Source organism: Dysidea avara, chromosome 8, assembly GCF_963678975.1.
Source record: "Dysidea avara chromosome 8, odDysAvar1.4, whole genome shotgun sequence".
NCBI classification, from domain to species: Eukaryota; Metazoa; Porifera; class Demospongiae; order Dictyoceratida; family Dysideidae; genus Dysidea; species Dysidea avara.
Window position 1 is genome coordinate 23,788,506 of NC_089279.1, and position 13,207 is coordinate 23,801,712.

General features: G+C 36.9%; 1 protein-coding gene across 2 annotated transcripts; it reads right to left on the reverse strand.

The window, feature by feature from the left end:
* Positions 1-120: 120 nt before the first annotated feature.
* LOC136262654 (probable serine/threonine-protein kinase DDB_G0282963) lies at positions 121-10,128 on the reverse strand. 2 transcript variants are annotated; one of them, XM_066057013.1, is made up of 5 exons: positions 10,028-10,128; positions 8,307-8,751; positions 6,492-6,779; positions 3,317-3,791; positions 121-1,642 (listed from the first exon to the last, which is right to left on the reverse strand). In XM_066057013.1, exons 2-5 carry the CDS (start codon positions 8,739-8,741, stop codon positions 417-419), a joined length of 2,424 nt encoding a protein of 807 aa, XP_065913085.1. In that variant the 5' UTR covers positions 8,742-8,751; positions 10,028-10,128; the 3' UTR covers positions 121-416. The 2 variants fall into 2 exon arrangements, with proteins under 2 accessions (XP_065913085.1, XP_065913086.1); XM_066057014.1 differs by lacking the exon at positions 10,028-10,128 and adding an exon at positions 9,581-9,705.
* Between the last annotated feature and the right edge of the window lie 3,079 nt (positions 10,129-13,207).

Here is a 13,207-nt window from a genome sequence, read left to right on the forward strand (position 1 = left end):
TATTATAAAAGTGTATAATTTCTAGTTAACATATTTAACACGTGAATGAATTTGAAGATATATAATGTCCACATTTCCTCCCATTGTAACACAATGATTCTATAGAGATATACTGTACGTATATACGCCTGCACATGGGGAAACCTCAGTTCAATAAAACATTAAGCATTAATTGACTTATATGATTATAACAAACTGTGATAGGTAACTAACTATGTAGCTAACAACTACATATATATATATGTATATATATATATACATAATTATGCATTAAATTACATGTATAAAACAGGTTACAAAAGTAAGAAGCAAAATTTGCAATTGTTAAAAACATTAGTCATCTTAAAAGATTAAGATGCGTATAAACTTACAAAATTTGCACAGTGGTAATAATTATGTGCTCCAAATGAAACGTGTCATTTAGTAGTAGCAATCCCATCCAACTGTACAAGAACATCATATATTGTTGGTCTGTCACTTGACTCTTGTTTAGTACAACTGGTGACCAGTTGATAATACTGTGGAAATTGCTCTCGGATTAGCACTTTAAGCGTGTCCACCATTTCATATGGATGAATTTTAGTGAGAGTTTCCATGACAAGGATACCAAAACTGTACACATCCATCTTGGGGGAATGCAATTTAAAATTGGCTGTTTCAGGGGCTCCATAGGCTATAGCTCCAGGACCTGCAGTGGCTACTTGTTTTTGTATCTTAGCAGTACCCAAGTCTCCCAGTTTGGCCAACCACTCACCATTGTAGAGTACCTTCAGTAACACATTGGCACTACTTACATCACGATGGATTACTGGATCCGGTCTGGTGTGTAAGAAATGAAGTGCTTTAGCAACGTCATGAAGAATACCATGTATCTGGTGATCTTTAATTTTTTCTTGTTCATATGCCTTTCTCAGGTTAACATCCATCAGTTCCATCAAGATTACTGGAGCACCTTCCATTGTAGCTCCCAGGAAAGTGACAATGTTTTGATGCTGACAAATGAGTGCCATTTCCATCTCTCGATGAAACAATTCTCTTGTTTTTGGAACAGTGATAACATCATGAAGACACTTAGCAGCAGCAATGGCTCCTCGGAATGTAGCCTCATGAACAGTAGCCCATGCTCCTCTACCAATTTCTTTTCCAACTGTAAATTGATTTTGTGACATTACCCACAACCTACTAGACCTCATCATTGACTGCACACCCAACAACTGTTGTTGAGTGAGGGATAGTTGGTTTTGTGTGGATGACAACTGACATTGGAGATGAGAATTATTAGCCTTGAGGTCTTCATTACTTTTCTGCACATTCAACAACTGTTGTTGAACATTGGACAATTGAGTTTGTAAAGATTCATTGCTTCTCTTTAAATCCAAAGCCATTTGCAAGGTGCTACACACACTGGTGTTCATTCCTTGAATGCTTTCTTCAATTGTTCTAACCCTCCTCTCCATCTGATTAGCATCCTGATGTAGTTTATTGACAGTAGTGTTAATGGTGGCTACTTGGTCATTACTAATACTATGGCCAGCCTGTTGAGACTGCAGCTGCTTGATTTGTTTCTCCAGTTCTGCAAGATTCAAATGCAGCTGTGTGGTGGTAGTTTGCTGATGAACATTACCATCTGGTGATGCCGATCCTAAAAACCATGATCATAGGTGACCGGATCTTGGAAAACCTACCCTTTGGGCACAGGCTAACTTTTTGGGAAAACTCAAATGAAAATTTCAACAATATTTTTTAAATTAATTTTTTTGCACATTTGGATAAAGTAACTATTAAACCTTCTTGCTGTGAAGTTTCACACCCATAGCTTCTTTTTCCTAGGAGATATGGATGATTATATCAGACCATGTAGTAATTTCACATGCGTGGGACAATAAGTAACTTACAAATTGGGTGATTTGTTCAGGTGCTGGAATGGCTAAAACTTAGTCTTAGACAATGATACATGGCATTTAATTGCAGAAAAGTACCAAGAATACTTCATTAAACTATCAGAAATGTCTTTTAAAGTATTTTAGATGGTAAGAATGGAATTATTAGTAAACAAAGTGATTTGTCACCCTTAATCACCCACAGAACTCAATACATTACCATAAAGTTAGTTTGTAATGTACAGGACAGAAAATCGGCCATATCTCAGGAATGCTTAAAGATATTACGCTGAAATTTTAACACAAGATAGATGAGCACCTAGTACCTCATTTAAGCTATAAAACAGAAAATTGACCCATGTGCCAAAAAGGTAGGTTTTCCAAGATCAGGTCACATATTAGAATGGTCACCATTGTATAGTAAAACACTTTAAAGAAGATTTAACTGAGATGATTTGTATAAGTACAAAGACATGACCTCTGAGTTTTTAAAACAATCATTTTTTAAACTGTTTTATGGTGTGATAATGTCCATGTATCTTGTAGCAAGAGATAATTGTTTTTTTTTTTTCCCCAAAACAAGCAGCACTTTTGTACTGGGTACATTACACTGAAAATTTTATACACGGGCTGTACATATATCTTTCAAGATTTCATTCTATGCTGCTTAATCCACGCACTTTTTTATGTAGGTTGTAAAGCAATAGGTCGTAGCGGCAGATTAAGGCTCTGACAAAAGGGGATAGTAGGTAGTTGTTGACACTAATTTTACAAGCTGATGTCAACCAATAGTCAGGTGCACTAAATGTGCAGTTGTTCACAGTGATAAAAATTGTACGAGTTTACTTTACTTGTGGGTTTCAATTACTAAAAGATTCAATTATTTGCAGTTTTAATTTAAATGTTTGGCTACCTAACTGTAGATATTTTAAATTCATGGGCACCTTGCTTGTGTATAATATAAGAGTACCACAAACTTGATTATTATTTCAGAGGTAAGGGAAAGCCCTACTGTGGCTCTCCAACCTTTCAAAGTAACCACAGCATGAATTTGATGCATTACAGCTTTTGAGATCCAGCAACCACATCTAATTAGAAGTTGGGCTTAGAGAACAGTTAGCAATTAAAATAAACACAATCAAAATACTTTTATAAGGCAGTCACATACATTGTACACTAATTGAAATTTACTCTTTCAATTGTTCTCTTACGGTAAAAAAACCCTTGCTACGTACTTTACAATAGTGATATAGAGTTAGCAGCACTAAAACTTGTCCAAGGGGTCTACTATTTAAATATTATCCAAAAAATTATGCACCATATCACCACCGCCCATGTATATGTACATACTGGTATTGGTACACATCCTTCCCTAGGACTTAGCACCACCAGAATTCTACTATACTACTTATTTTTTTTTTTTTCAAAATAATTACCTGTATCATGAACAGAAGAATTTCCTTGATTAACAACATCTCTTTTTGCTCCAACAATGTTTTGACTGGAATCTATGTTCTGATTCTGTTGTTTTAATGGCTCTGCTTGACCCTGGCTGTCATTAGAACATTCTTTTGAAAGCAGATCATCTTGCATCTGCACTGGGCCTTCCATCTGCTGCTGGTCATGCTGTGGGTTTATGTTTTCCTGACCTTGACTAGAAAGTCTGCGACATCTTATATCCTCTAAAATTTTTTCCTGTGTTTCACGATCCAATAGTATATCATCAAGATGCTCCGCATTTGTGGTGCTATATCCTTGTCTGTGCTCTTGACTAGCACTCTGATGGTCAGGCTTAAAGAAACATGGCAGTGGTAGAAACAATTTGGTGTGCTCTGCACTTGAAGCAATTCGATAATCCATTCCGGCTATCCTTTTAGAAAATCTTTTGTTAATATCAGGTACAACTGTATCCTGTGGAAAGGACAATTATGCAATCTTGTACAAAAACAGTAACCAAAACATGATAGTGTATTGACAAATCAGATTTGCATATACTGTATTTATCCATACAAAAGCCCAGGTATTCATTTCCTATAAGTGATTTTGTACATGTACCTGGTGTTTAAACAAGTCATTGTTTAATATTCAGGTCCAGGAATTTATTTAGTGCATACCAGTGGTAATAGTGGTGAGACAGCTTATATAATTGACTTTCAATTTGGAATCTTTACTTACAACAATGAAACACGAAGTGAAGGACGTCAGGAGCACATTGAATATCTTATGGACAAGGAAGCATGCAACACCATACACTATTAACATATATGAGCAAAAATTCAACAATGGTAACTTATATTTGTGACATACAGTATATCAATTCTTGGGATACACAGAATGAGCTGCTACAGTACTGCTCAAATGTAACGTCATCTCACAAGAGTGTGAGTGATTAAAAAACTTAAGGGTGTGGTACCCATTTCACTCACGAGTATTTATCTCATTTCGGTACTTATTCCATTTCGGTTGGGATAAATACTCGCAAGTAAAACAGGTGCCACGCCCTTTTAATTAGCAAGTTGTTTACTCGCTCACACTATTGCAAGACAACATTGTGTTAGAGCGGTACGTACCATACTTCAATCATCTTGCATGAAGGCAGCAAAGCTGCTTTGATAGGAAGGCTTTTGAGCTGAAGGGAAAGTTTGGAAAAGTAATTTCATGTCACTAGCAGGCTATCCTGCTGTGATTGTGCTGCCATGCCACACTTTGTTTCCATTTCCATAAGGTGTGCTTTGTCATGCTGGTGATGTAACGTACTTGAGCATACACCTCCATATAATGTCCTAATAAACTTACCATCATACAGTATGATAGTACTGTACAGTAGGGACCACAAAGATGTAGGCATGGCCCATGAAAAAACATCGCCCAAAAACCAGCCTCAATTTTCCATGACAACAATTAGGCAGTATTGGTTAGGTAAAACTAAGCCCCAACAAGCTTTCAGAAATGTTTCAACAAGTTGCTACGGAATTTAAAAATATATATATATTAGACGGAATTTTCTACTGACTAACTGACTATCTGACTGATGCCTTCAGAAAAGTGTAACTTGATAACGGCTAAGGCTACGGGCTTGATTTTTTATCGCTTTGGCCCAAGAGGTGCCTTTTAGCATACCGCAGTACATGCAATGCATTTTTTCATGGACTTATCAGTGTCCTCCTTTGTGTCTCATTCATCTTGGAAGCGTTTTCGAACAGTTCTTGATTCATAATGCTGCGTAACGGGTTGAACATACAGTGGCTGACAACGAAGTGTAATGGATACTTCACTTTTCAGATGATAATTGGTAGCTGGGGCGCACGGCGCCATTTCTATATGTTGATGCGATATGCGTGGATTCACTGGTCACTATAATTTCATCTTACAAAAAAAGTTAACAAACAAGTACACAAAAAGTTGGAATTTTCAGCTAGAGTAGGGACCATAGCACATCGATAAAAAGTACTGGAGTAGTTTAGCTTGTTTAGCTGGAGTAGTTTAGTTTAGTAGTTTAGTGTTATATCCCTACTGTGCTCAAGAAGAGCACAATAGGGATATAACACTTCTTATTGTTTTACTATGATTTAATATTGTGCACTACTCCAGCTTGTTTCAGTACTTTTTATCAATGTGCTATTTTGCTGTTTATAGAGTTACTGTCCATAGGACCTGACGCACTCCTGAGAACATATTTGCAGTATACAGACTCTAATACAACACACATACGCTAGAATAATAGCTTAGTTTTAGCACCTCAGCATTTAATGGACCCAAGCATGTACATAAAGCAGCCATAAACACACACCAAAGTTTGACCGTTATACAAATGTTCCAGGAACTTATATGCTCAGGTTTAGTTACACATGCATGCATTTAACTACACTTTAGTATACCACTTAGATAGCAGTCATGAATAACGCCATCAGGATGCCTAACAAGAGCTAGAATTAAGGTAGCTCAGTATTGTGGAGACGATATGCTGATTGAGATGATTAGGTTTGCTATAACTACAAAGACTGCATGTGAAGCAAAAACAGTAGTTTGTACTGTAGAACTTGTCTTTAATATAAATTTTGGACCAGACAGTGAACTAGCTGGTAGCTACACAAGCACAACTTGCAAATTGAGTGATGAGCTTTGATTAGAATCACACAGTGAGGCAGAGTCATGGAGTGGCTATAAGTTTATCTATACAGAAGACAATTGTGGGTGTTGAACTACATTCTTTGTGTGCAGCTAGTTTACTCACCATCATGGTTGTTACTGGCTGCTTTGTGAAACAAGGAAACAAGTTAGTAAGTAAGTAGCAAGCTTGGATCTACGTACCTCACCAATACTGCCAAGGCACTGTGAAGGTATTGTGGTTTCTGGTCAATATTTTGGTTGTACAATATGTGCAAACCTTCATGATCATGCTAAAATATGCATGGTATGCACATAGTAACATAGAGATACATACTACACTTAGCATGTATATCAATGATTGTAGCAAAAGTGTAAAGCAGAATCTGCTTTGTATAGCGTGCAGTAAAATGAATGATGTAGAGACACAGACAGGTAACATACCACCAAAAGTTCCATACATAATTTGCAGATACTATTGTATTAAGTATTGTGTACACTTACTGTATAAATTCCAATAATCATTGTATCATCAGGCATGACAAGTCTATTCTTTCCAATCCATTGAACCGTTCCCTGCACTGGAGTATCATGATCATCATATGTCACTACTTTATCACCTTTCTTGAGTGGAGTACTATCAATTGGCTGTTGACTTATAGATGAAGAGCAAGGCTGTGGTTTTGCTAGCTTGTCCATTGCTACAAACATTCCACAGTTCTGTTCGCACTGGAAACATTGGAAGCCTTCAATAAGTCCATTTGTTGTCCCTAGACCTCTGCTATCTTCATCCTGTTATCAAATAATAGTATTAATGTGGTATTATGTACATAGCATGGTAGTAGGGATCCTCCCCAAAATGGTGGCATTATTTTGGAGTGCACCAAATATCATTATGGAATATCTTGACAAAATGCATGCACCCTTATGGGAGAGTATGAGTCTTAGTGTATCTAACATCAAAGATAAGAAAATCTCATAGTAAAGAGAAAATATTTGAATTGTAAATCTCCAAAAATGATTTTTGGTCTGCTTGCTACTCTACCAGCCTGACCATAGTCGCAATGCTAAAATTACACAGCACACGACCACCATTTCATATGTGTGGCATGTACCTTTTGGGTAACAAAAACTCTGTACATTTCCTGGCCTTACCTTTCATCTCCAATCTTGTTAGTTGAGTGGTTTGTTATAGAAAGTGACCACACCTCCTAATGATCTAGCTATTATAATGATTGTGCTTGCTACAGATAACAACAAGGCATGGTGACTACACTCCTTGGTCTGTCAATGTAGGATTCCCTTACTTGAGCCAGATAACAAAGTAGTCACAGTAATACAACAGCCATGTATGATGTACGTCTACTGTACATTAATACATGTAACAGTGTTATACCAAAAAGTAAACATTAATATTTAAGTAACAAGTAGAAACAGGTGACTGGGTCAAATTGATAAAAAGTGAATGGGAGATACGAAAAAGTAGGTCTGTGGGAAACTCCCTAGGTGGAATTGAACAAATTGTGATAATATGGCAATGTATCTACATAGCTATGCTGTAATACTATCATCTGTAGTTTTTGTATACTCATATATTGGACCATTAAATAAACTTATTTATACAGAGGAACCCAGGTGACCCGGGCATTAAAATACTCTAATAGAACAGTCACTCTATAAACTTTAATATATGTCAGGAAAATATTTAGCAATAGTAGCTACTCTAATAAACTGTTATATACTAGTAGTCTCAAATTTCAATTTCAAAGGTAAAAGTTTCCTAGGCGGTATATACTTACAGCTTACAGAAAGCTTGCCATAAAATTGAAGATTGCCACACACACACACGCACGCACACACAAAGCCAGCAAAGCTTACAGCACCCATGTAAAACACAGCTATTGCCACACAGCACTGGGATTGCCTGTGCACCACTCAGGCACGTGACCCTTGTGAAGGAAAATCCTCCTGGGGCAGGCCTAGTAACCCGCAGAAGGACTGTCCAGATCTCATGGAGAGAGGTTGCAGAACCTGAAGTTACACAATGACTCCAACACCGCTAAGCGAGACAAGGCATCTGCTTTCCCAGTAAAAAAAACACCAAGTGTTACTTTCCCAGATGACACCAGGCCAGCAGGTCCCCAATATACAGCTGGGTAGACTGGAGCAATGTGAGTAAAATTTCTTGCTCAAGGAAACAACAATACCAAATTGGCACAACCATGTATGCATGCATACAAGGGAATCACCTACAACTGCAGGTGAACCATTAATTTCCAATTGCAAGGCTAACATGTTTACAAGAATGAATATACTCACTAGAAATTCCACACCAAAATGGACTCCACTTTCCATTGGTAGATATCCAATGAAGTGAACAATAGACTGAACTGGATGGCTAATGTGAGGTACCTGTACCAACACATGTGATCCTTCGTGTAGCAAGCCAACCCACTCCACATTGCGATACACTTGCATACGATCATTGATACTCCTCACTCCCAACAAAATATCATTTTCTGTAGTTGTTAGTTGATAAACTGCTGTTGATTCACAGTACAGTTTGACTGTGCTATCAATGAGAATTTTGTAATTTAGAGGTGGATCAAATTTAGCAGCAGTTTGAGCCACTTCGGCATCCTTAAGGGTTTCCAGCAAATTTCCAGCTTGGACTGTTTTCTCACTGTATGTTTGACCAGTCTCTTTGTAACCTTTACATTCCTCAAGTAGTAAAGCATAGGTCATCCGACTCATGTTTAAAAAACTAAAACAGATGAATAAATATCCATAGTAACATTAGCTATGTGCGTAACTGGTAGAATAACTGGACAGGAATTACTGAGCGATGACTATTATAAATAGGAAGTTGCAATATACAGAGTGTGTTCTGGGACTTTACATCAAATGCTAAATATCATGATATGCAAACATGAGTTATAATGCAGCAAATGTACCCATCACTGTTAGACACCTTAGGAGCTCATAAGTGCCACAAGGCATGAAATATACTAATGAACAAGCAAATTCACTGAGCAAACTATAGGAGCTATGAGGAAGGAAACTGTGAAGATGATTATAGCTATACTCACATTGAATGGATACCAACATTAATATGAATTACTGTAAATGGAGAAAGTTTCATTGGGCAAAAGTTTTGCATTTTTCGCTGTTTAAAGCAAACTGTAAAAGTTTCCTCACTAAATTGAAACATTTTACTACGTGTTATTTACAATTTTAAGCTTTGCCGCAAAAGTTTTACTGCAAATCGTCTTGGTAAGGCACAAAACCCTTGCCCAGCGAAATTTTCCCCTTTTATGGTACCTAAAATTTGGCACATATGTAGTACCATTTAACTTGTGTAAATTTTTCAAAAATATATTAAAATATGGGAAATAAAGATGGCTGAAAAAGAAACAAGTCAGCATGCTCGTGCCAGTCCATAAGTACCATGTCAGTAAGTTCAAACAAGTTTGCACCTTTTGCACTTATAAGCTCCTACGTATGCCTCCAGTATGGGCTATACATACAGGAGAAAAAAAAGCCCTTCATTCTAGTAGTTCTTAATCCCTTACAGATTTGCCTACATCACAAACCCTGAATTTCTTCTTTACAAGACAATGGTACAATATCTTTTGATGTCCTGAAGATTCTGCAAGGGGGTGCCTATCCAATGTATTCTGTAGTCAGAACTTCCCCAAAGTTGAAAAATAAGCCTCGACCCTTGACTTGAGGCATTTCACAGTACACCACCGAAATAGAACACTTGTGGCAAAATGCAAATAAAACTGTGACGCGTGCTATAGACGTCTATATCTAAGCACCTCTAAAATAATTATTATCGATTGAATTTTCGAAAACACCATTGCTAATGGTTTAAACTGGTAAGATTTTAACTATGAAACAATTTCGGGAGTGATTTTCATTACAGACTGTACGGTGTAGGTATCCTCACAGCGGCACACCATGTTTGACTAGTCTCGCCCCAAGACTAGTTTGAATCCAACCCTTACATCTCAACCTTCAGTCTCAACATAACTCACCTACACTTCTACTGGGGATAGTATAGAAGTTAATTCAACAGCAGTTGCAACGGTTATAACTTGTCCGTTGTCCCCACCCTTTCACGCGCTTAACATACATGTGACAAATTAATTAAACGAAGTGGTCACGTGACTATCACAATTGTAAGCATAGATTATAGAAGCCCATGACCTATTAAAGTATTCTTGATAACGGCTGTAATATACTTAGAAGCAGCTACTAGTCAGGCATGAGGCACCAATGAGATCAGACAGATGGAAGTACCTAAAACTTCTGGACCATGTGGACACATCATAAACTGACTCCACATCACTTGTGATCAGTTTAAATTATACTAAAATGATTGCGCTGTGTAATCATTTTGTTGATCATTGTAATTGGTCTAATGATTGTTTAAAAAGCTAAAGTACTGGCCTGTGCCTGGCAAAGTGCCAGAGCTAGGGGAAGACTAATGGAATTCCCAGGCTCTGGGGGCATGATCCCCAGGGAAATATATCTGTGATGAGAAGCAATTTGGGGAAAATGATTGAGATATCATTACAGCTTATCTAACAATGACTTGTATGTCCGAGTGTGGAATATGAGACTGCATGATTGTGTTTGGGACCCCCACCAACAATATTTGATAAACACTTTAGAAAAAGTCCAACGACATGCTGCAAGATGGGTCACATCAGTGTATAATTCAATGAATAGTGTTACGCACCTGTTAGACCAGCAAAACTGGAAGAGTTTACAAAGTAGAAGTTACATGTTAGCCGCCTATACCTTTACTGCCAGCACTACACCATGACATACCATCCATCCAGCCTCCTCTGCCTCAACTAACTAGAGTACAGATATATCAGTAACCAAAGCAACTGTCTATATACAAACAGAGTAACGTTTCTTCCCTAGTACTATCAAACAGTGGAACAGTCTCCAGATCACATCATTGAAGCAGAAACTTTACATTAATATATACTCAACTTAGATATGTTGTAACTATACCAACTTACTTGTTTGTTTGCTTTGATAGTCTAACCCTCCTGGATATTATCAACTATACCTAAGCTGCCTAATGATGATTTTAATCATAATTAGATTTTAAGGATGGAATTTAAAAAAGAATATCAAAAGAAGTATTTATGATTAGCTATAGGTTGGATTGTAATTTAAATTAATGGTACTGGCATGGACCACAAACGACTGAGAGAAAATTTTGAAATATAGATTGAATCTTGAGGTAATTCTTGTAGCTAGTAGTAGACTGAACAACTAGCCCCATCACCATTTTATAACTAGCCGTGCAGCAAAAGTCACGTACTTACAACTAACTATAGACTTTTGGCTACAACTATGTCATATATAGCTCTGTTTTCAGCCACTGAACCTTTTTTGAAGCTAGCTAGCTAGCTACATAGCTACTGAAAGTATATGTAGCTACATTCTTAGTCATTCTTTGGCTCAGTGACTAAAAACTATTTTTTGCAACTAGCCAAACCTGAGAGTGGGGGTTGGGATTTGTTACACATGTAAACAAAATTTGCATTTATGTTTGATGTCTATACATATTGTACTCTATAATTATTGTTGTGGTTGTCTAAATAGCTAAAGTTGTGAATAGAGAACTTGCATAGTGAAGTGTCAGTGGATGGGGAAGGCTGAAGGGGGGCTGGGGCATATATACTGCCCCAGGAAATTTTTGTAATGTAGCTGTGATGAGATTGAGTCTGGAAGCAATTGGAGAGAAATGACAGGAATCTGGATGCTTTAAGGAAATGGTGAATTGAAAGGATAAAAAGAACTATGTATATAGGCACATAGTTGCAGGGTTTGAAAGTAGTTTTTTAGAATAAAGTATTGTTTTATTAGCTAGATCTTAGGGAAATTTTAATTGTGGACTGTAATAAAAGTAACTATGACTATAGGCTGAATTGTAAGGCAATCTCTAATCAAATAGTGAAGTGGAGAAACTTTTTGCAAAATAGCTATCTCAAGATAGGATCTTGTGGCACTTTTAGCCAAATCCCTGTAAAAGAGATTTAAGCTGCACACATGTGCATAATATTATAATAATATTATACGTAACTTTGAGGTTATACTTACCTGTGGTGCAGCTTGCTATTTTAGCCTGACTTTTACAACTAGCCCAATTACCATTTACAACTAGCCAAAAGTTAGTCTTGCGTTGCCAGACCCTATTTCTCCACACGGCGCTTATCGATTGGAACAGGCGCTTATAATTTCCAATCGATAAGCGCCGTGCGGAGAAATAGGGTTTGGCAACGTGAGACTAGCCAAAAGTCACTTACAACTAGCTTTTTGGCCACAACTAGCCCCTGTTTTTTAGCCCCTGCTTTGGCTGAGCACTATAGTACAAGTGTAAATAAAAATTAGTTAATTTTACATCTGCAGTAGGGATCACATGCAGATAAAATAAGCAACGAAACAAGGGAGGTCATCTACACTTGCAGCTATACTAGACACATGACATTTAATTCCTATCAATACTGTTATAGCTATATAATTATATGACCAAAGGTATTAAAGTTGCAGGTGTTGATGACCTCCCTTCATGCCTTTTCATTTGTGATACCTACTCAAATGTGAACTAATTTTTGAAAACCATTCTTTTCTGCACTGACAAAAGTCATAGGAAAGTCATTTTGAAAGTTTTAGAATCTTTTTAAAAATTCCTGTCTTTACACATTTGGATAGAGTAACTATTATACCTTCTTGCTACGAAGTTTCACACCTATGAAGTGTCTTTTTGCTATAATTATAGGTATGGATGATCAAAGTTCCATATAGTAACAAGATCCTATGTGGTTGGTAGCACTTGATGCATTAGTGCTGTAATGATATTAATGATGTAATATCTAGACATGAATCTGCTGAATATGCAATTTGTGTGCCAGCAGTGTTGGGGCGATTACTTTTTAAAAGTAACTTGTTACATATTATTACTTTCAACTGAACTATTTAGTTACAGTTACATATTACCCATAAAATAAAGTAACTATATAATAATATTACATATTATAATATTACTTTGTTTCCACAGCCTTAAGCTGTCACATGTGAAACTACCACCTTATCACGTGACATGATTGTGTTGATGTGACATTTTCATTATGGTATCTTGAGCACAGTAGAGATATAACACTTTTTATTGTTTTACTATTGTTTTACTGTGA